Source organism: Marmota monax, unplaced genomic scaffold (genome assembly GCF_021218885.2).
Source record: "Marmota monax isolate L192 unplaced genomic scaffold, Marmota_monax_Labrador192_F-V1.1 WCK01_AAM20220418_F8-fsc00006, whole genome shotgun sequence".
Taxonomy (NCBI): domain Eukaryota; kingdom Metazoa; phylum Chordata; class Mammalia; order Rodentia; family Sciuridae; genus Marmota; species Marmota monax.
The window spans coordinates 19,494,800-19,519,543 of NW_026693712.1; the positions used below are offsets into that span (position 1 = coordinate 19,494,800).

Here is a 24,744-nt window from a genome sequence, read left to right on the forward strand (position 1 = left end):
GTTCCAGAAATGTGAAATAAGAACATGCTCCACTAGGCTACATTCCTGGCCCCAGAATTTCATATAATTTTCACATCATATTTTAATCACATTGGGATTGGTGCCAAAATTTGGACTCATGAATTAAAGGCTTGGTCACCATATTGACATTACCAATAGGTGTTTTCAGGTCAATGTAGGCATGTCCTGAAAGAGACATTTGGACAGGGGTCCCTTCCTCCTTTATACTTTGTGGTTATGAAGTATTTTTCACCATAGGCCCAAAGCATAGAGTGACTCAATCATGGATTGAATTAACATCTCTAAAGCTGAACCAAAATAAACTTTTGGTGATGCTAGTAATCAAACACAGAGCCATACAAGGCAAATGCTCCAGCCCAGCATTTTCCAAGTTGACTATCTCAGGTATTTGGTGGATAGTCAGCACTATTGCCTAAGCAAATGTGCACTTTTTTAAAAAACACAGCATCTTCTAGCCTCCCATGCACAAGGCCATGGGCTCAATCCCTAGCACCATACACACACACCATTCTTTTTATGTGGTGGTGAGGATCAAACCCAGAGCCTCATGTCTAGGGGAGTACTCCACTCACTGAGCCACAACCCCAGCCCCAAATGTGCTTTTTTTAAGTTAACAAACTTGCTGCTTATTTCTTTTGTAGACATGTTGGGTTGTTATATTTGACTTAGAGTGACTGAGAAGAACTCCTGGGTTCAATCCCCAGTACAAAAACAAATAAGCAACAATTGGCAAACATCTTTACCAGTTTGTGTCTCCAGTTATTTTTTTATACAGAATTTGCAATAATCTAGTCATTTACCATTCATTTTGTTTTTAACTTAGAAGGCAAACTTACTGTAAGAGTATATTTTTAAAAAAGGCACTTTCTTTGTTCTTCTCAAATTTAATTTCTGTATATAAATCTGTGCCACAAAATTTCAACGGGATTTTTTTTCCTCACACAGTTATCAAGTTGTCCCAACATTGTCATATTGTTTTTAAACATATTCCTCACAAATGCCAGGCAAGCGCTCTACCACTCAGCCACAACCCCAGCATTTTTTTTTTAAACTCCGAAGTTAAGGCTGGGATCACGGCTCAATAGTAGAGTGCTTGCCTCACATATGTGAGGCACTGGGTTCAATTCTCAGCCCTGCATACAAAGAAATGAATAAAGGTCCATGAACAATTAAAAACTTCACAGTATCTTAATGCCTAATTTTGGACTTCCTTATCTGCTCAATTGATATGTATTTCATTCTGTTTGTAATGTTGTGACTAATTTTACAGATTATTTTCCCATAAGAATATTAGAGTAAAATAGCTTTAATTTTTATTAGGATTCTTATAAATGCCCTTTTAATTAGAACAGATAACTGTAATTATCATTTACCTTCAAACTGATTATTTACTACCCTGATTAAAATATTTTCAGCTGGGCTGGGGATGTGGCTCAAGCAGTGACGCGCTTGCCTGGCATGTGCGGGGCACTGGGTTCGATCCTTAGCACCACATGAAAATGTTGTGTCCACCAAAAACTAAAATATAAATATTAAAAAAATATTTTCAGCTGATAAACACTGTATTTCCAAGAGAAGCATGACAACCTAAATGTAATGTGATATTCTTTTTTAATATTTTTAGTAGTAGATGGACACAATACCTTTTTAAAAAATGTAGTGCTAAGGATTGTATCCAGTGTCTCACATGTTGTAGGCAAGCATGCTACCATTGAGCTACACCCCCAGCCCTGTAATATGGCATACTTACTGGGATCCTAAAACAAAAGGACTTTAGGTTAAAAAAAAAAAAAAAAAAACTTCAGAGGAACTGTAGGTATAACTCAGTGGAAGAATACGTGCTTAGCTTGCTCAGGGTCCTGAATTTGATGTCCAGTACCACAAAAAAAAAAACAAAAACAAAAAAAAAAAAAAAACTAAGAAAACCTAAATAAAATATTGACTTAAATACTAATGAATCAATATTAGCCTATTCATTTCGACAATCATAACACACTAATGTAAGATGTTTTTAGGGGAAAATGGATGTGCTTCACTGGAAGTATTCTAAAATAAATTCCATTCCATGTCCATGATGTTACCCTTTTCCTGAGGAGTAGTAAAGTTACCCTTAACATGCAGCAGGGAACACTCTCACCTCAAAGGAGCTTTACTGAAGGACAAGGAAGGCCAAATAAGGGTTCCTTTGAATCAGGCCGTAGGCTACAGAAATGACAAATATATAACCCAGCAAGTTGGCTTTATATATACTCCTAAATAGTAGTCAGTAGAAACATGATTTTAAGTATTACAATTAATTTGTTAATTCAGTGAAATTGTGTATATTGACAAGTCCATTAACTAGAGCTGCTCATAAAGCCCTAATTAAGCAATAAGATTCACAGGAGTCATTCTCATTCTTTTCAAGTTCTTAATTAATTGCTCTTAGCTGGTTGTTTTCCTTTGTGTGAATTCCTAGGTACTCAGCCACCTTTTTGCATCCCTTTGAGGCTTACAGAGTTACCCCTCTGGGCTTTGTTTTCCCCATTGAAATTTGAGACAGGATCCAAAATTTCAATGTAAAAAAACCCCAGAAAACCACTTTCATTAGTTTCTTTGAACTTAGCAAGAAGAACATAAAATAATGATAGGTGTCTGAGATAACACTTATTATAGTCCCCTACTTACCTCTTAATATGGTACAGGTTTGGGACCTAAAACCTGGCCAGTACTTGTGTTTATTGCTACCTATAACAGCTTGTGTTATAGGTAGCAATAAATATAGATAATATAGGTTATAATAGCAGCTTGGATATTCACAGACCAACAACCCTGGCAATCTAATTCCACTGTCCATTGAAGCATGGGAAAAGAATAAAAAGAGAAAAGAAAGGGATTTAAAAAACAACCCCCCCCCCCCGCAAAACTATTCAAATATTTTACTTCATCTTCTTAAGACAACAGGACATAAATTTGCTGGAAAAAAAAGAGAAACAACTGTTATCAATTAGGAAATCTGTGCATGATTTTATGTCATTGAAACCTCTTGGGATATTATTATAGGTCCACAAACACCAAATTATCCCTTTTTAAGTGGTGACTTAGGAACCTCTCCTCTTCTCTGTACAAGGGTAGCCCTATCTGTGGTCAGGAATTGAGACCCCAGATTTAAAGGCCTACAGAGGACTAATAGCTCAGGGGCAGAGCACAGCCCTAGGTTCAATCCCCAGGATCCCCACCCCCATCAACAACAAAAACCACCCAAATCCCATGGAGCTACCAATGACATAAAATTTTCTTTTTCTGTTTCACTACCTAGGACAAAGTTCATGATCAAAGGCTCTGCTGGCTATTTTCTTTCTTAAGATCTCCCCAAGATGTGCATTAAAAACGGAGAGAACCACTATGATAAAAGTATGCCCAGCAAACAATTCCCATCAAAAGAAACAAGAACTAATTTACTTCAGTTACCTCTAAGAGATGAAAAAAGAGTGTATGGATATAGGGAAAAAAGTACTGTTAACACGGAATTTTAAGTGGGACACACTGGTAACGCTGAACTAATGAGCTATTTGATTCAAGGCCCAAATAATCTACAGAACAGGGTCACCAAACCATATCCCACAGGCCAATTCTAGCTTTCGGCCTACAGTGTGGTTGTTTTTTTTTAATTTTAAGATTTATTTATTTATTTATTTTAGTTTTTGGTGGACACATCTTTGTTTGTATGTGGTGCTCAGGATGGAGCCCGGGCCACATGCATGGCAGGCGAATGCGCTACCGCTTGAGCCACATCCCCAGCCCGGCCTACAGGGTTTTGTTGTCTGTGGTACTAGGAATTAAACCCAGGATACTTTATCACTTGAGCTATATCCTCAGCCCTTTTTATTTTTTTGAGGCAGTCTTACCAAGTTGCCCAGACTGATCTTGAATTTGCAATCCTCTTGCCTCAGTATCCTGAGTAGCTGAAACTGTGCATGTCTAGGCTACAACCTAATTTTTAAAATTATTTTTTTAAGGGTGGGTGGGGGTGTTCCAGGGAGTGAACCCAGGGGCCATTGAGCCACATCCCCAGCCCTGTTAAGGCCCCCCAAGCCACCACACCCGGTGTAACCTGTTTTTGAATGGCCCCCAAAAATAAGAATGGAAAAAATGTGACACTCGATTTTTATGAAATTCCAAGTCCAGTGCTCATAAATAAAATTTGCTGAAACATAGCCATGTTTTTTTGTTGACATACTAAGGTTGCTTTCACACTACAATTGCATAGTTACAAAGACCACATGGCTGCACAAGCCTAAAATATTTATGATCTGGCCCATTTCAGGATGTTTGCAGATCTCTGCTCTAAGAGTATACAATAAACTTTTTGTACTGGTGAAATGTCCTAGCTGTCCAATATGGTAGTCACTAGTCAAACAGATACTGAGATTGAAAAACTGGTTTATTTCATTTTTACAACTTAACTAGCCATATGTATTGTACAGCACAGCTCTAAAAAAATGACAGTTGGATTTTAAGCATTTGTCTCTACCCAGTGCCTCACACATAGTAGGCAAGTACTCTACCACTGAGCCACAACCCCAATTCCCTCCATAATTTTAAGCTCTTCCACCCATCTGAGCTGAAATATATAACAAGAAGGACTATATACATTACTTGTCTTGGTGTGCACAAAGCTGTTAGATGTCTGAGGTCCTGATGAAGACAGGTTTCTCATTCTCATTCAGGTTAAAGTATCTAGGATTCAAAGGTAAAGGATGACATGTTTTCCTTTAAGACTATCCCTTGGGTGCTGAGGCCCTGCACATGTTAGGCAAGTGCTCTAGCACTGAGCTAACATTCCCAGCCCCAGGGTACTTTTGTTTGCACCCAGACTAGGACCAACTCCACAGGAGAAGTCATTCCACTCTCAGAGGTGCAGAACACTGCCTGAAGGTACTTAGCTACAACACCAAAACAGTGCTTGGAGCCAAACCTCAATAAAGACAGTGCTTGCTCTTCCAACAGTGTAACACAATCACAGGCACCACACTAGCCTGGATAGCTGACAACCGCTGGATTGTTTCTGAAACAAATTTCTCATCCTTACAGCCTCCACCCTCATAGAAGACAGAGTTACAGTATCAGTAGTAGCTGGAAGTAGGAAAGGAAGTATTTTCCATGCTTTTTTAAAAAAAAAAATTCATTTTTTTAGTTGTAGCTGGACACAATGCCTTTATTTATTTTTATGTGGTGCTGAGGATTGAACCCAGAGCCTCGCACACACCAGGCAAAGGCTCTACCTCTGAGCAATAACCCCAGCCTGCTTTGGGGTATTTTACCCAACATTCAAGGAGTTCCTGCCATGTGCTAGGGGCTGAAATTGGGATCTAGCAGTGAACGGAAGATACACTACCCTTTCCCTCAAAAAATTTACAATCTCCTTGTAAATACCCCAGATGGAGTGACACAGCGAATCTGCAAGGTCCTACATATTTTCACCCAAACCACCAAAATCCTACTTTAATTGCTTGGAGACTGAATTTATTGAGAGCAAACAGTGAATTTCATCCCAATTATTTCTCTTTCTTTCTGTACTGGAGATTGAACCCAGGGGCAATTGACCACTGAGTTATATCCGCAGCCCTTTTTATTTTTAATTTGAGACAGGGTCTCAGTAAGTTGCTTTGGGACTTGCAAAATCGCTGAGGCTAGCCTCCAACTTGCAATCCTCTTGCCTCAGCCTTTGGAGACTGAGATTATAGGTATGTGCCACCATGCCTGGCACATAGGAGGTCAACAACTCTAGAATGAACAGGGATATTTATCTGAAAACTCCACATGTACACTGTCCACCCATCACTATTTCCTCTCTTCTGGAGGGTAAAGAATATCACAATTTCAAGTCATCCTAAAAAGGCAGGCAAGTAAGATTTAATGATCTATTATACATAATAGTGACTATAATAACAATGCCTTATACATTTCAAAATTGCTAATGAGAAATTCACTCACCTGCCGCCCAATGCCAAAGAATGGACTCAGAGACAGGAGGTACAAAAGTGAGGCTCTAATGGCAAGTCTTGCAAGATCCAGTGTCTGGTGACCATGCACCCCTAGAACAGTTACATAGAGCATTTTATTCCCTAAAATGCAGTTTCCCTCCCCTGGTTCCTCACAGGCCGAGTACTATGGGGTTATAATCTTCCTGAAAGTTGCCTAAGTTTCCTTATAAGGTTTCTCCCTTTTTGGTTGTTTCCCAAACCAATCAAATTTAGGCGTATGGGCTGGGGTTGTGGCTCAGCGGTACAGCGCTCGCCTAGCATGTGTGAGGCCCTGGGTTCAACCCTCAGCACTACATATAAATAAATTTATATATATATATAAAATTTAGGTGTATATATTTGAAAAAGAGCATGCGTGGGCTAACTTTGGGCCAATCAAATCTAGGTGTACACTCAAGCCTGCACTAAGGTGGGAAGTGCAGGGTGAGGGTACAGGAGTTTATTCCTGATGTTCTGTTGGTGCCAAGGATATAGTGACAGCTTGCTGATGATTTTGTGTGTTGAAGTGGTCATATCATCAAGCTGCTGTGCAAACTGGTTATCAATGATACTCTACTCCAAGCTAAGCCACTTGTATCCTCTTACTTTGAACAAACCAACAATATTGCCTGCCATTTATGATTTATCATGTTGTCTATACCTTAAGAATTATTTTTATCTCCCATTATTTGCTTTTCCTGCCTATGAGTGCCATAAAGCTAACCATCCCCCATGTCTCTAGTCTTAAGATCCCATATCTAAAAGGCTATTCATGATAAACATTTGAGGCAGTCACACAAATCCTCAGCATTTAGTTGGAGAATCCTTTAAGGGAAAGCCAACTGATGGAACAAAACAAGCTTTGATAACTTAGCTTCCCTCTCCCAAACATCCTCACCAGTTCCTCATGTGGAAATTAGGATGTTACTTTTCACAGAAGCAGTAACTAAATCAGCTTTATTGGACAATCCCAGAATCACCCTATGTGATGTTTGCCCAGGGGAGGCATCTCTTCTGAGAAAACACTTTGAAGGGATTCAATACTTAACTACTCTATAAAGGGACAACAACTCTATAACTCTATAAATTATTACTAGTTCCCAGAGCCCCTCAATTTTTTTTTCTTTTTGAGATGGGATCTCATTAGTTTGCTCAGACTGGCCTGAACTCACTATCTTTCTGCCTGAACCTAAGTAGCTGAATTACTGGTGTGTCACCATGCCTGGCAATATTTTCATGCATGGGTTTTTGCTTTGATTTAGTGAAATCAGTAAAATTTTCATTGACTTCTGTCCTGCATCACTTGCTTAGGTACAAGGTTACAGCCTACAGCTGAGACCAAAGGACTATTGTGTTATACTCACCTGGGGTCACAAGTACTTTTGAATACTTCACAGGCACTAAAAAATTAAATGTGACTTCCCCCCTCTATTTACATATCCCTCCCTGGCTGGATTACTTGCATTTTATTTCCAAGGTATGAGTCAAGCAACTTAATACTAGCCAAACCTGTTAGACCAGTACCTACATAGGAAGGTCTGGATTTCAGGTTTCTCCCTGCAAAATATCATGCTTACAGATTTAACCTTGATGTATAAACAATTATGCTGACATCCTGGTATAGTTAACAGTACAGGGTCAGCATGAACCGAGACCAGAATGCCAACCAGCTATTGGCTGTTGTTCTCCCAGCAGTGTAACACTTGCCTAGGTACAAGGCAACCTAGGCAGCTGCCTACAGCTGGGGCCAAAGGAGGACAATGGTATTATTCTTACCAGGGGTCATATCTGCCTTAAGTCCATAGCTGGCCACTCTGCAATCAAAACAAACCAAGTTATAGTCAGCCAACAGTTAGTGAACACGTGTGCAGATTAGAGGCCCTGTAACTTAAGAGGCCAGAGCAAAGGTGGACAACAAAACAGCCTATCCCTGGTTAGCTTTGTTTTCACATTATTTAAAATTATTATTTTGTGTGTGCAACTGGAATGCTCTACCACTGAGTTACATCCCCAGCCCTTTTATTTTTACACAGGATCTAAGTTGCTGAAGCTGACTTCAAACTTGGAATCTTCCTTCTTCAGTTTCAAGTGCTGTTGGGATTTCAGGTGTGTGCCACTATGCCTGGCTCAAATCATATTTACTAATGTACCACAGCAGTTCAGCAGCAACCAAAATAATGGCCCAGTCAACAATTATCAGAGAACATGGCTCTTCCACCTGATGCCAAACCACACTGGGCAAGTAACTTTGAACCTCAGTCTCCTCATTTGGAGAATGGGGATATTATTAACAGTGCTTTGCACATAGATTTAAATGGAATATAGGTTAAACCCACAGGATATGTAGAACTTACCTTTCAGGAAGAGATCTAGGATTGGGCTGGGGATGTGGCTCAAGCGGCAGCGCGCTCACCTGGCATGCGTGCAGCCCAGGTTCGATCCTCAGCACCACATTCAAAGATGTTGTGTCTGCCGAAAACCAAAATATAAATATTAAAAAAAATTTCTCTCTCACCCTCTTTAAAAAAAAAAAAAAAGAGAGATCTAGGGCCTCTGAGAAACTGAGGTAGTGCAAAGTCCACCCCACTTCAAACCCCCAATCAAGTCAGAGAGATTTCAGATATATTGCTCAGCAATAGGAGTGAGTTTATTGAAAGGACAGGGAAAGGGGACACCCTCAAGGGAGAGTGGATTCACTCAGAGAGGGACAGTGCGCCTCTCCTACACTCCAGTTTTATTGGGGATCTCAGAGAATCCTGCCCAGGTTCACCTCTTGACTTTTATTTTTTATTTATTTATTTTTTTAAAGAGAGGGGGGGATATTAATATTTATTTTTTAGTTTTCAGCGGACACAACATCTTTGTTTGTATGTGGTGCTGAGGATCGAACCCGGGCCGCACGTATGCCAGGTGAGCGTGCTACTGCTTGAGCCACATCCCCAGCCCACCTCTTGACTTTTAACCGTCGGCAATATGACATCAGACTTTCAACCACTGACTCACATTCCCAGCCCCATTTTGCATTTTATTTAGAGAGAGGATCTCACTGAGTTGCTTAGTGCCTCGCCATTGCTGAGGCTGTCTTTGAACTCCCAATCCTCCTGAGGAGCTGGGATTACAGTTGTGCACCACCATGCCTGGCCAGTTGACTCATTTTATAGTTATTCCCTAACCTCATGTTCCTACCATTCACAAATGTTTGTACCCTAACATTATGAGTAAGGGAAGGTTGTCCAGGAAGAATGGGCAGTGAAAACTAGAAAGGCTGGCTAGGTACAATGGTGCTCCCCAGGCCTGTAATCCCAGAGACTGATGGGGAGGCTGGGGCAGAAGTATCCCAAGTTCAAGGCAGACTCAGCAATTTAGTGAGAATCTTTCTCAATAAATAAAAATAAATTGGAAAGCTGGGGATGTGGCTCTGTGGTTAAGGATCCCTGGGTTCAATCCCAGTTGCCTAGTACCACATAAAACAGATGTTTGCAAAGATGTTAACAAATATTTCTACACGCTCGCCATTATAATTTGTTTTTATAAAGTGAGTTTATCTAAGTCCATACCTTTTTTCCAGCCATTCTCAATTTCACATCTAACCTCCTCGGGAGAAACAGGAATGCATGGAAAACTCAATGTTGGGGTCTGAAAAGGAACCTAGGTGGGCGCAGTGGCGGAAGCCAGTCATGGGGGAAGTGGGGGGGTACACAGAAGGACTACAAATTCGAGGCCAGCCTCAGCAACTTAGCAAGTCCCTAAGCAACTCTGTCTCAAAATTTTAAAAAAATTTAAAGCGTCCCGGCTTCAATCCCCAATACCAAACCAAACAAAAACCACGAATCTCAAACTAGACTGCCTCTTTCGGGGCCTCTGGTTGCAGAGGCTGCCCCAGTTCCACCCGACACGTGCTCCTCACGGTCTTCCCAAGCTCTGCCCATGGCGGCGCCGAGAGAGCGAGACTTCCAGGGTCAGGCTCCTGGCGACTCTCCAGTGAGAAGAGGGATGGCAGAACATAGCGGCAGGTTCTGAGGCTACGATTTCCCAGGTCTTTTCAAAAAAGCCCTCCAAGCCTGGGATCACCAGGGAACAAACCCCAATTCCGTCCCGTGCCCTGGCAGAAGCCTCCCCACACTCCCTCTCGCCTCAGGCGAGTAAACCCCCCAGTCTGCTGCTCACCCGGCCCTCACTCACCCGCAAGTGTCCGGAGCTCCGCCGCGGGTGCTACTCCGGGTAGAGGCCGCAGGGGAAAGGGCAGCAGAGGGCTGAAGGGAGCCCCGCCCCGGAGCGGCTGCAGGGCGGGACGTCGGGGCGGGGCTTGAAGTCCCGCCCAGGAAAGGCGGATTAAAAAAAAAAAAAAAAACCGCGAAGGTGGTGGTGGAGGTGAGGCCCCGCGGGAGAAAGGACTGAGGTCCTAATCGTGGCTACGTTTGTTGGACTCCCAACCCATGTCTTACTTATGGGTAGAAGGGGAGCTGGGTTGGGAGATGCTAAAGAGGGTACCTACGTCTTAGTAGGGCCAGGCTGGCTGCCTGCCCGCATTGAGTGCGCTAGGGATGCTGATTTCTCTCCCGTGCCTGGCACATTTTGGTTGCTGCCGGTGTAGCTCGCGCTTTTGCACCTTTTACAAAGATCCTCTTACTGACTTGCTGCAGCAGGGCTGTCACTCGTTAATAGATCTCCCACCCACACAGGTCACCTTGGTCTGGTCTTTGGGATCTCTCCAGGTTTTCCAATACATAGGCCCTTCATTCCTATAGGCTAACGCTGCAGCCACATCCCTAGTGCCCTGCAATAGGATCCTTAGCTGGGCTGTGGAAGAACACTGGCTTTCTCTGCCAGGCTTGCTCTGCTTGCGTGACAAAATCAGCCACAGATGTCATGTCCTTGATCTGGACAGCCTGCCGCCATACCAGGATTTCTTTTGAATACCAAATTTCCTTTCTCCACTTGGAGTCATTATGATGACTCCAAGTGGTGAGTGATGCTGGGGCCCAGAGGGACAAGGTCCACCAGCAGTAATACCTGAATTCTAGAGCTGATCCCTTTCTTTTCTTTTCCTTTCCTTTCCTTTCTTTCTTTCTTTCTTTCTTTCTTTCTTTCTTTCTTTCTTTCTTTCTTTCTTTCTAATATATAGTTCTAGTTGTTGATGGACATTTATTTTATTTATTTATTCATATGTGGTGCTGAAAATCGAACCCCGTGCCTCACACATGCTAGGCAAGCCCAGTACTTCTGAGTTACAACCTCAGCCCTAGAGCTGCTCCCTTTCTGATCCCCTTCTCCTTCCACTTCAAAAGCATCCTCTACTGAGCTATTGCACCTGGCACGATTGTGACGCTAGTCCCTGGAAATCAGCCACTGCCCTTGGCATCTGCCAACATGTTTTACTATTTCCTCAGTTCTTACATAATGAAATAAAAGAAGTGTTTTCTGTGCACCCAACACTTGCAGACATCTACTGAAAAAGTTCAGAACCCCAAATTGATTTCAACAAGAGACTGTAGGCTACGGAGCCAAAGAACCATGGAGAAATGGACAAGTGGCAAGCACAAATCCTCCTCAATTTTGATGGAGTTGGACACAGACTAGTTAGGAAAAGGCTTACATAAATCCAGTAATTTAAAAAGTCACATGACCAGTGTTGTGCTGGTAGGCAGGAGCTCTGCTTTGCGCTTAAAGAGGAATGTGGCTGAAGACTGCTGCCATAATCAATGCCGCCACATCCAGCTGTCACAGTGTGTTCATAAAGGAGGATTATGAGAGCTATAAAACCAAGCAGATTGGGTGGGTAATTGTCCTGTGGAGCTCTGCTAAAGGAGAAATTGAATTGGCATCTCATATATTTTACTATCTTTCCTTCTAAACACACAAAGTGGAGAATGCAGAGTTACCCTGAGGATTCATGAAAAGGAAAGATGAGGGGTGTGTGTGTGTGTGTGTGTGTGTGTGTGTATGTGTGTGTGAGAGAGAGAGAGAGAGAGAGACAGACAGACAGACAGAGGGAGAGAGAACATGCACATGTGTGATTTCAGAAAGGAGACAGGAAATAATCGAACAATGGAGATCTGAAGGCCCTTGGGGAAGAAGGGACCAACAACCTGGTAATGATTGGACTCAGATTCGTCCAGGTACAAGGTAGGGCTTATGTGGAAGAAAGGCCAGACATTATGAGTAAGGCTGTGAGGCAAGCCACATTGAAAATGTGGTCACCTTTTTTAGGTCTAGGAAATTCAGTGTCCTGTGGAGGAAAACCTTGATTTTGATTTCTTCTTTTCTTAATTAAAAAATCCTTCAAACTCAACCTTCTTGACCTCCCTCCTTTTAAATTCCAAATTCACAGTGGTGGCTTGATTTATGCATTCTTTTATCTGTGATGTCAACATTTTTCTGTACTTTTGTTTCCTATACCTGCAAAGATAAAATTGTTAGGAATAATAACAAAAAATAAGGGGGGGATTTCTAGAAAAACTGTGTCCAGATGGAAGGCAAAAAATGAGGGCAAGTCCATTTGCTCTGAGTTTGACCTCATAACTAAAAGTAGCCCCAAATGATACCAGATACCCAAGTTTCTCATCTATCTTATTTCTCTTCCACCTATCCTCTTCTTTTTTGCTTTCTTCCTTGAAAACTTTTGCCCTTAGGACTGATTTTTTTCCTTTCCTTTTTGAACAGGAAACACCAGTAGAGTACTATTTAATAATGTGTTCCATCAGTCAATCAGCACTTACTGAGCATCTAGCATGTGTCAGATCCTGTTCAGATGTTTCAGATAAAGTCAGAGCAATAGGGATTCCTTTTCACCTAAAGCTTATAGTCTAGTGGGGAAGAATGACAAAGACTATGGGCATCCTTGGGCATGTATCAGGGGCAGCTTTACTTGGTCTGGGGTCAGGGAAAATTCTAGAGATCACTGATCATAATGGCTTAGAATAAAGGGGTACTACTCCTTTATCCCTGTGCTCTTTTTATTGACATGTAATAGCAATCCAAGTTAGATAGGGCTCTGCAGTTGCTCTTGTTATTTCTCAAAAGCTTCATTAGAGCTGGGCTGGATAGGACTATAATCCCAGATACTCAGGAGGCTGAGTCTGGTTGAATGCAAGTTCAATGTCAGCCTGGGCAATTTAGCAAGACTCTGTATCAAAATAAAAAATAAAAAGAGCAGGGGATAAGATGGTAGAGCACTCTAGGGTTCAATCCCCAATACCAGGGGTGGGAGAGAACATCATTAGATTGGCAAGGATATGGAGAAATCAGAGTCTTCATATGCTGCTGGTAAGAATGTAAAGTAGTACTGCTGCTCTGGGAGGGAAGAAGGAAGGAAGGGAGTAAGGAAGGAAGGAAGGAAGATAACAGTTCCTCAAATAATAAACCATAGAGTTACTTTTTGACCCAATGATACCATTCCTAGGTATATACTCAAAGGAAAAGAAAATAAGTCCACATAAAAATCTCTACATGAGGGCTGGGGATGTGGCTCAAGTGGTAGCACGCTCGCCTGGCATGCGTGTGGTCCCGGTTCGATCCTAAGCACCACATACAAACAAAGATGTTGTGTCTGCCGAAAACTAAAAAAATAAATATTAAAAAATTCTCTCTCTCTCTCTCTTAAAAAAATCTCTACATGAATTTCACAGCAGCAGTATTCATAATACCCAAAAAGTTTTTTAAAAATCCAATGTCAGCTGGGCTCGGTGGAACACATCTGTAATCCCAGTGGCTTGGGAGTCTGAAGCAGGAGGAATGCAAGTTCAAAATAAAAATTAATAATTAAAAAAAAATGGGCTGGGGACCTGGCTTAGTGGTTAAGTGCCCCTGGGTTCAATCTCTGGTACAAACAACAGCAACAACAAAACCAGTATCCATTAACTGATGAGTAGATAAATAAAATTTAGTATAGCTATATAATAGAATATTATTTGACCATAAAAAGAAAAGAAGTACTAATTCATGCTATAAAGTTCATGGACAAATCTTGAAACATTACATTAAGTTAAAGAACCTAGTTAAAAAAAAAGTGATGTATTGTTTGATTCTATTTATATGTGCTATGGTTTAGATATGGTTTATCTCCCAAAGGTTCATGTGCTAGAGACTTGATCCATGTGGCAGCACCCAAGTGGTGGAAACTTTAAGAAATGGGGCCTTGGCTAGTCCTGGTGCTCTGTGCCTGTAATCCCAGCCACTTGGGAGGCTGAGGCAGGAGGATTGCAAGTTTGAGGGTAGCCTAGGCAATTTAGCAAGACCCTGTCTCAAAACTTAAAAAAGGAAGGAAGGAAGGAATGGATGGATGGATGGAGGGAGGGATGGATGGATGGAGAAAAGAAGAAAGGAAGGAAGGAAGGAAGGAAAAGGAAGGGAGGGAAGGAGGAAGGGAGGGAGGGGAGGGAAGGGAAGGAAGGAAGGCAGGTAGAAAGGAAGGAAAGAAGGAAGGAAGAGTGAGCAAGCCAAGTGTGGTGGCACAGGCCTCTAATCCCATCGGTTTGGGCGGCTGAGGCAGGAGGATCTTGAGTTCAAAGCCAGCTTTAGCAACAGCGAGGTGCTAAGCAACTCAGTGAGACCCTGTCTCTAAATAAAATACAAAATAGGGGTGGGGATGTGGCTCAAGTGGTAGCGGGCTCACCTAGTGTGTGTGAGGCACTGGGTTTGACTCTCAGCACCACATAAATGTGAAATAAAGATACTGTGAAGATAACATAAAATACAAAATAGGGCTGGGGATGTGGCTCAGTGGTCAAGTGCCCCTGGGTTCAATCCCTAGTACTGGGGAGAAAAAAAAGAAGAAGGTGAAGCCTAGTGAAAAGTGGTTAGGTTATTGAGGGCAATTCCCTAAGAATGGATTAGGGACCCCCATTAGTTCTTGTGATGGTGGGTTGTTATAAAAAGAGCAAGACTGTCCCTTCTCTGATCTCTAGCTTCCTTTCTCACATGTGATCTCATCTTCTCACACACAGACTCTCTCTATGATGTCATTTACCTTCCTCAAGGGGGTCATGTGATCTAAATAATATTATTTTCTTTATAAAATTCCCACCCCCAGGGACTTTTTATTTTTTATTTTTAAATTTTTTAACATTTATTTTTTTTAGTTTTCGGTGGACACAACATTTTTGTTTGTATGTGGAGCGGAGGATCGAACACAGGCCGCATGCATGCCAGGCGAGCTTGAGCTACATCCCCAGCTCCCCCACGGATTTTTAAAAAAAATTTTAGTTGTAGATTACACAATACCTTTACTTTATTTAAAACAAAATTATGTGGTGCTGAGGCTTGAACACAATGCCTCACATGTGCTAAGTGAGCATTCTACCACTGAGTCACAGCCCCAGCCTCTCAGGTATTTTGTTATAGCAACAAAAAATGGACTAAGACAACATGAAAGTTCAAAATGGGAAAATCTATAGAGACAGAAAGTAGATTAAGGGTTGCTTAGGGCTAAGAGTGGTCAAGGTGATAGCTAAAGGGTTTAGAGTTTCTTTTTTATCTTTTTTCTTTCTTGTTTTGTTGTACTGGGGTACTCTACCAATAAACTACCTCCCCAACCCTTTTAATTTTTTTTTTTCTTGAGTCAGGGTGTCACCAAGTTGCTCAGGCTGATTTTGCTTGAAATTGTGAGCTGTGTGGTCACTCAGAGAACTGTGTGGCCTCTGAGAACTCCTTCCTCAGTCTGTAAGTTTGGGCCAGCAGCACAAGTTAAAAGGGGTCCATCATGCACTCTCAGTCTTACCCTCCCTAACTCACTTTCCTCATAATGACTAAGTGCAATACTTATGGCATACCTACCATGTAGAAGGTATGTGGGACCTGAAAAATTCACAGTCTCTTTATTCTCTCTGATGTTTAAAATTAAATTACTACTATAGTTCTCTCTGTAAAAACAAATGCAACTCTTTAGACGATAGGCAGCTTTATACAAAGAAGAGTCATAAGAAACCCTAGTCTTCTGGGCTCCCTATATGGCGCACGTAGGAAAACATGATTACATCAGCTACAGCAAGTCCAATTTCCACTCCTTCTTGGAGTTGAACAAATTCCAGGACTTGACTCCCTCCTCACATGCCTCCAATCACCCCTTCATTTGGTTGCTAGACTCAATTTGATAGTCTATTTTCATACCCCTCATTTTCTCACCAACCCTACCCCCACGATGTCCAAATTGGCCCTCCAATACTGAAACCATTTGCCGGAAATTCATTAAACTGAACACATGGGAAATTACAGAGGAGATTTCACTTGTCACTTAGGCTCAAATATAGAAAGTAATTTTAAAAGGACAGTGGCGATAGGCTATTTTTATCTTGCTTGTTTGTGCTGAGTTTTCTTATCTTGCTGTCTCTTCTTCTCTTCCTGGCTACCTCTCTTTATCCTTGCTTCTTCTTTAAACTAAAAAATTGGCCTTTTAATTCTTTGTCCCAGTTTTCTCTTATCTTGCTATTTTCGGGGGGCGCATTTTGGGAATAGAACCTAGGGAACTCTATCACTGAGCTAATCCCCAGCCCTTTTAAATTTTTATTTTCAAACAGAATCTCACCAAGTTGCCCAGGTTGGCCTTGAACTTGAAATCCTCCAGCCTCAGCCTCCCAAATTGCTAGGATTACAATGCATGCACTTCATCTGACCTCTTATCTCTTATCTTATCTTGCTTTTTATAGTCTGTTTCTGACTTCATCTTTCACTTATTCATTTAACATATGTTGAGTATTTACTCTACACTAGGCCCTATGCTGGAATTTGGTGAAGAATAAAACAGACTTAATTCTTATCATTATGGAGATTACAGTGTGATGGAGGAGGTGGACCTCAAGTATAGTGAATTCAGATTTGGTCACAGGAAAGCCAGGAAGACTAAGGCTGGGGATCTTACATCTTTCTGATATTAAGTTTATCATGCAGTAAATGGGGATGTAAGAACACTAACATGTTTATTAGGGAATAGACCCAATATTTCACAAGGGATGTCAGGAAACTAAAGACCTAGGTTTCTGTTTGATGTATGCAAGCCCCCAGGTAGAGAAAACATGGATTTGGGAGTCATATATGATTCTGACTCCAACAATTTATCTGTCCCATACACATAAGCTATTTGATTTGTAGGTAAGTGATTTCTGGATTTCAGTTCCCTTGCCTATAAAATAGAAATAGTAGCCAGATGCAATGATATGTTCTTGTAGTCCCTACTCAGGAGCCTGAGGCAGGAGGATCACTTGAACCCAGGACTTAGAAGCCAGTCACCTGGGCAATATAGCAAAACCCCATCTTTAAATTTTTTTAAAATTTAAAAGTAGAGAAATATCCACCTTTTAATGCTATTGTGAGGATTAAATGTAATATCATGTATAATGAGCCAGGTATATCTCATATATAATGAAATACCCAATGTATCTCATTAACTTTCCATTATTTCCCTGTCTTATCCTTTTTTTCTTTTCTTTCTTTCTTTTATTTTTTTATGGTACTGGGGATTTAACCCAGGGACACTTTAACACTAAGATGTCCCCGCTGCCCCTGCTCTTTTTAATTTCATTTTGAGACAGGATCTCCATGTTTCCCAGGCTGGCCTTGAACTTGCAAACCTCCTGCCTCAGCCTCCAGAATTTCTGGGATCACAGGTGTGTGCACTGGGCTCCTCTTTTACCCTTGAATCCCACAATTAAAAATAAATAAATGATCCCACTGATAAATTTGGCTGGCTTTAAAATAAATAAAGCCTAGTCTCCCAACTGGAAATGAGGATTCTCAAATAGTATTACACTAATCATGTTCAAAGAGATAGGTTGCTAGCCAGGAGGTGGCCTACAACCTGTAATTCCAGAAACTCAGGAGGCTGAGGTAGAGGATGTCAAACTCAAGGCTAGCATTGGCAATTTAGCAAGGACTCCAACAATTTATCAAGACCCTGCCTCAAAATAAAAAATAAAAGGTCTGGGGATCTAGCTCAGGGTTAGAGCATCCTGGGTTTAATTCCCAGTTGAGAAAAAAGAAAAGAGAGAGAGAGAAGAGAGGAGAGAGGGAGATGTTGCTACTTGATTGGTTATTATAATTGCAGGCTAATTATGATAGCCAGGTCAGTGCCTTGTTTTGAGGAAAGAGAAAGGCATTTAAAAAACGAAATTATGAGAAAAAGACTGAAACAAGATATAATGAAGAGCTGGCCGCAGTGGCACATGCCTGTAATCTCAGCAGATTCAGAGGCTGAGGCAGGAGGATTGTGAGTTCAAAGCCAGCCTCAGCAATTTAGTGAGGCCCTAAGCAACATAGTGAGACCCTGTCTCAAAATGAAATATAAAAAGGGCTGTGGATGTGGCTCAGTGGTTAAGTGCCCCTGGTTTCAATCCTTGGGGTACCAAAAAAAAAAAAAAAGATATAATGAAGAATAACTTCCTCATTTTGAGGCCTGGGTGAGTAGATGCCTGAGAGAGCTACGGAACTGCTTTCCTAAGAGCATCTATTGGACAGGGCCAGAGCAGCCCTACCTGGAGATTGACAATTAACCTGTTTAGCCTAAGAGTATCCTTGTGGGAGGTATTACTCTTTCTCTGCCTTTTCTTAGCCAGGTGTGCCCTGGGGAGCTGAATGCTGCCATAAGGCTTATTGCTCACAAGAAAAGGAAAAATGGCAGCTGCCATTTCAGATACTTAATAAGAACACTAAATTAAGAAACTGCTGATTTGGTTTACCTGCTTCTTTCTCCTTGATAAAGAAGAAATCTCTTCAATTAGAGAGGTTCCTTGAAGCTGAAAAGGAAACCTGAGCTCCAACTGCGGAAATAGGCAGAGGCAGTTCTCAAAGGAATAAGCAGGGCTCAGCGGGCAGCACTAGAATTCCAGGATCTCCTCTCCTGTCTCTGCCCCCATCCATAGGAAATTTCAGGTTGCTTTTGTTCTATTTAAGTCATTTGCAAAGGTGATTAATTTAGTCGTCCTTTTCTCCCCTCACCATCATTTTTCTTTCTTCTTCCTTCTGCTTTTCCTCATTCTTGTTTTCCCTCCCTCTTCTCTTATACCTTCTCCTTTTCTGTTTCCTCCTCCTCCCTCCTCCCAATTTCCCTTTCAGCTGTTGGATCTCCTCACTCACCCCAGCAAGATATCTGTTCCAAGAACTTAAAGCATTCCCTCTTGATCTAAAATAACAACACTATTCTGCTCATACAAGTAGTACTCTGTATTTGTAGAAAACAAGATTTCTCAACATGTAGTCAGGTACATTGGAGGAAGACCTTTAGGCACAGGATTTTTAGAAACTTTCATAGGCTAATATAGTTGTAAATATCCACAAGGGGCTAGGATATTAGAATCCACATTGCCCAAACCTCTTTGACCTTTTTTTTTTTTTTTCTTCACATAGCTTAGCCTATGACAAGTGGTCTTTGGAACACATTTCAAAAACACTTATGTCATGTATTAAATTTTTCTTAAATGCTGTAACACTCATTATCTCTTTTGATCCCTATAATACGCTATGATACCCAATGATAGGACAGGGAAATTGTATTGGTCTCACTTTACAGATGAGTAAAACTGAGACCTGGTCATAGTCACATAGTTAGCTAGCAAGTAATAAGCTTTGTTTTCTTATTTGTGAAGCTAGTCTGTGTGCTGCCTTGAACTGCATTTAAATATGACACATATATGAGCTGGGCATGGTGGCATGCCTGTAATCCCAGCAGCTCAGAAGGTTTAAGCAGGAGGATTGCAAGTTCAAAGCCAGTCTCAGCAACTTAGCAAGGTCCTAAGTAACTTAGCAAGGCTCTGTCTCTCAATAAAATATAAAAAGGGCTGGGAATGTGGCTAAGTGGTTAAATGTCCCTGGGTTCCATCTCCAGCACCCCCTTTCACACACAAAAAAAGTATAACATATATGTGACCTAATGTAATATAGCACATGATATATAATGTGGGAACTAAAAGACATACTACAATTACAAATTTAAAATGAATTATGACCTTCATTTTTCCCACTCAACTAAATATATATTGCATATCCACTATATACTTATTACTATTCCAGGTGCTTGGGAAAGAATAGTTAGCAACATTGGCAAAAATCACCAATTCTTGCCTTCGTAGAGCTTACATTCTAGTGGAGAGGGGGAGAGAAAAATCACAAGATAAATATGTAAAATATGTTTTATTATATATGTTACATAATTACAAAATATAAGAATAAAAATACTGTAGGGAAAAGAATAGGAAGATATGGCAGTTGCAATTTAAGAGAGAGAGGAGATTAAGAAAGGCTATACTGAAAAGGTGACATTTGAATAAAGACCTGAAGGAGACAAGGGAATGACCTACAGAGATTCTCAGACTGAGGCAGGAGCATTGTGTATGCGGATGGAAGGAGGTTCCAATGGAGGAAAAAAAGCAAATGCAAAGTGCCTAAGGCAGGACTAAGCCAAGGGTGGGGATGAATTGAGGAGGCAGGATAAAAGATAAGGTTAGAGAGACTGAAGGGGTGAACTCAAGATGCCAGATTTATAAGAAAACCAAGTGAAATAATGCAGATGACATGAGATAATATAATCATTTTTATTTTTTATTTTTGTAACCGGGATTGAACCCAGGGGTACTTAACTACTGAGTCACATCCTCAGCCCTTTTTTTTGTATTCTATTTAGAGACAGTTCTCGCTGGCTTGCTTAAGGCCTCGATAAGTTGCTGAGGCTGGCTTTGAATTCACAATCCTCCTGTTTTAGCCTCTCAAGACACTGGGATTACAAGTGTGTGCTACCATGCCTGGTGCCATGATAGAATCATAATATTAAGAAACTGCTGATTTGGTTTACCTGCTTCTTTCTTCTTGATAAAGAAGAAATCTATTATGTTGCTCCAAAACAAATCATTCGAAATTTTAACAACTTAAAACAACATCTATCTCACACAGTTTCTGAGGGGCAAGAGCTCAGCTGAGGTGGCTCAGAATCACTCATGATGTTGTAGTGAGGGTATCTGGTAGGGCTATAGTCAGTCCTCTGAAACCTTGACCATGGCTGGAGAATCTCCTTCAAGATCATCCATGTGGCTGTTGACATAGCCTCTCTCATAGGGCTGATCACAACATAGCAACTGAATTCCCCCAGATAAAACACATATATGTGTGAAACACATATATTTTGATGAGACAGAGAGAGAACAACAGAAAGTGACCAAGAAAGAAACTATTATTTCTTTTTTTTTAATTTTTAATATTTATTTTTTAGTTATTGGTGGACACAACATCTTTGTTTGTATGTGGTGCTGAGGATTGAACCCGGGCCACATGCATGCCAGGCGAGCACGCTACCGCTTGAGCCACATCCCCAGCCCAGAAACTATTATTTATTTGATACCTAATCTTGGAAATTACATACAAATATGTCTGCCACACTGTCCTGGTAACACAGTGTGCCATGTGGGAAGGAACTATAAGTGAATGAATATCAGGAGTTGGGGATCATTGTTGGTCATTTTGGAGGCTGACTACTACAACTGGTTTGCAGAAGAATTTCTCTAACCATCTCTTTAACAAATAAGAACAATACCAAGAGGGGGACCTTCAGAAAGCTGCTGAGAATCTACAGGTCTTATGTCAGTTGTGCAGGAGTATGCTTATTTCTTCAAAGTCCTCTTCCTCTAGGCCTGGCCTCATAATTTCATTCATCCAATTTAAGTCAATCTTAGTTAAACCTGCAAAGAAAAAAATATCACTTTGAGGAAAGCTATAGAACTTCAAAGGCAGTTTGGGCTCCTCTGGATAATTTAACCTTGAGATGACACTAGACTTTTATGAAGGATAGAGCGACCCACCTGTACCTCCAGAATCCCTAGCTACCTTCTGGTGAAAGAGAGGCATCCTGCCTAATCTAAGAAGAGTGATTAAGGACAAGGATCAGAGATTTTGCTTCATCCCTGAGGGCCAGTATTAGACATGCTCTCCTGAGGCTCAGAGGGCTTCCTGCTCAACCCCCACTCCCTCCCAGGGCTGGACCTCAGCTATGCAACCAGATCAGACCAGTTTCCTAAAATGAGCAGCAGATGGCATCGCAGCCTCAGGAGCGAGCTGCTGAGATTGCTGGCAAGAGCAGCAGCATTGTAAGGAACTCAGGCTGCTGGCTTGGCCTCTGGGGATCCTGGGGCAGGGCCCCCTGCCTTGACACATCTCAGCTCAATTAAATTTTTTCTCTGTGCTGCAAATTAAGATATTGTCAGGCCTGTATCTCAGAAAGCAGGGCCTGAGACCCCAGTGAAACACAGAGTGAACAGTGTCTTTTCTATGATCTTTTCTAAGAAAGATGAAAATCAATGGCTGCTGTTTCAAGAGAGACTGTATTTCCCTTGCTGGTTATGAGGGATCTGCAGGGAGTATATTCAGGTTTAGGGGCTGGCAGGTCCCTGGAATAAGCCTCCTGAGAAGGCCAGATGGGGCCAGAAATGATTTGAGCAATCAGTGGGTCCTGGAAAGCATCTAGGGAACTCCATTGGTTCAAAACTGAATTATCTTTTCCCCCACAGTGACTGAAAGGAGGAGTTACACCTTAGAGCTGCCTGCCAGTAATGAACACAGGACTCAGTCCCGCAGGCCTTCTGTCTGTACCTTAGTCTCCCTCCCTATCCTTAGGTTTTTTTGTTGTTTGTTTGTTTGTTTTTTAAAGAGAGAGAGAGAGAAAATGAATATTTTTTAATATTTATTTTTCAGTTTTTGGTGGACACAACATCTTTATTTTATTTTATGTGGTGCTGAGGATCAAACCCCGCGCCCCTCGCATGCCAGGCAAGCGCGTTACCGCTTGAGCCACATCCCCAGCCCCTCTCCTTAGGTTTTTGATTCTTCCCTCCTTTCCCTCCTTCCCCCGCCATGGTCCTTTTTTCTCTCCTTCACTTTTCCTCTGTCATCTCGATCTCTTAATCTTTCCCGCTGTGGATCCATTTCTTTTTTCTACTCCAGTGCAGGAAAGAAAGTTGGTTACCAAACTGCTCTAGCAAAGTGGCCACGGGCACTGAGTCACAACACTATTGCCTGTCTTTAGGGACCCTCTTCACTCAGCCCTCCTTTCCTCCCTGCCTCATACTCTCCCTTCCTGCTGCTGTTAGTCTCAAGGGGGCCTGGACAAAGGGAGGTTCAGAAGTCATCAAAAGAAATCTACTTTAATCTTCAGCAATTTCCGGAGGCCCTAAGCAACTTAGAGAGAGACCTTGTCTCTAAATAAAATGTAAAAATGGATGGGAATGTGACTCAGAGGTTAAACGCCCCTGGGTTCAATTCCTGGTATCCAAAAAAAAAAAAAAAAAAAAATTAAGAATCTACTTTCCTCCCCCTCTTCTGGTACTCTCTGCTTTGCTGCTTTGTATTTCTAGACAGGAAAGACCCTGGGGGCTTCCCAGTAGGACTGAGCTCCCTTCAACCTCATGCTTGCTTGCTGAGCACCCATTTTATGCCATGGGAATGAGTTCGAGGGCAGGGTCCTGTCGACTTGTTCACAGCTGCATCCACAGTATCTAGCACATAATAGACTTTCAATAATTATTTAAAAATGCGTGGGTCAGTGGAAGGATGAATGCAGAACTTGGTATTAGGCATTAGGGGTACAAACATTACAAGTGCAATTGAAATCCATAAAGAGGAACACCCAGCAAATCACCTATTATCTGGAACAGTAACAGGCAGATAGTGGTAGAAGCTGCAGTGGCACCTGAGTCTGTACTGTGAAGACAAAGAGGACATTGTTCACTCACTTATTTAAAAATTGTTCAGGGGGAGTCTATTAGCTTCTGGGTTAGAGAAGGGAATAAGACATGTCCTTTGCCCTCAGCAAGCTCTCGGTTGGGTGTGAGAGACATAAGAGGGAATAAACCAGCAGAAACAAAATCAGTGCTGTGTTGGGGTAAATACTGGGCAATGGGAGCAGAAAGCAGAGGTAGTATGCCTAGTCTAGGGGCTTTGAAAGGCTTTCTGGTGAAGAGAGTTTAGGCCAAGACTGGCCTGAAGGGTCAGTAGAAGATAGTTGGGGAAAGAGAGTTCCAGATCAAAGGGGTATCATATTGTCAAAGGAGAGCACTCAAGTTACAATGAACTGAGCAAATGTGTCAGAAATTCTGGCTAGAATACCAGTAGAATGACAGGTGTGACCAGAAGGCAGAAAGGAAGAAAATTGGGTGGGAGTGGTATAGAATAGCCTAAAAATATGTTAAGGAATGTGAATTTACCTTTAGGACATGGAAAGATTTTAAGGATTTCAAGTAGGGCAGTGATAAGATCAAGTTTACATTTTGGAAAGATTACTCTGGAAGGTTAATGGAAAATGGATGGGGTGAGGTCAGAGAGGCATCTTGGAGTCATTCAGGGAGAAGTCAAGCTAAGACAGATGGACTGAGTGAATGGTGATGTCAGTGGGATAGGTTATATAGAGTTGAGATGGAGGATAATTATGAATTCCTGATCCAGAAAAAAAAAGGGAATAGGGAGAATAGGAAGAGACTTTGCCAAGCACAGAGAAGGGAGCAAGGCTAGGTGAAATCAGCCCCATCAGAATCTGGAAATCCCTGTTCTAGAATTGTCTAGCCTCTATACTCATTCTGATCTCATTTGCCTACAGACATCAAAGGCGTCATGCAGATATCTTTAATTTTTTCTCCAAATGAAAGATTTAGAATAGGGTAGAGAATGTGAATCAGTTAAAGTAATGGTTAAGAAACTGGACTCTGCTTCTTCCTTGATTTCTGACTTAGGGCAAATAACTTAATGAAGCTAT

At 41.5% G+C, this 24,744-nt stretch overlaps 1 protein-coding gene and 1 non-coding gene across 2 annotated transcripts in view; both read right to left on the minus strand.

Annotated features, from left to right (window-relative positions):
- Positions 1 to 2,924: 2,924 nt before the first annotated feature.
- Positions 2,925 to 24,744, minus strand: part of LOC124103716 (uncharacterized) — a 75,135-nt gene continuing 53,315 nt past the window's right edge. Inside the window, exons 4-8 of the mRNA XM_046460430.2 lie at positions 10,209 to 10,331; positions 8,381 to 8,495; positions 7,803 to 7,840; positions 5,998 to 6,098; positions 2,925 to 4,740 (exon numbers count right to left, since the gene is read on the minus strand). Of these exons, the coding sequence (XP_046316386.1) occupies positions 4,732 to 4,740; positions 5,998 to 6,098; positions 7,803 to 7,840; positions 8,381 to 8,495; positions 10,209 to 10,331 (386 nt within the window). The 3' untranslated portion in view covers positions 2,925 to 4,731. The remainder of the gene's footprint in view (positions 4,741 to 5,997; positions 6,099 to 7,802; positions 7,841 to 8,380; positions 8,496 to 10,208; positions 10,332 to 24,744) is intronic.
- Positions 4,862 to 5,062, minus strand: LOC124103793 (small nucleolar RNA SNORA74). The gene has a single exon (XR_006855276.1). It is a non-coding gene; the product is annotated as a small nucleolar RNA SNORA74 (small nucleolar RNA).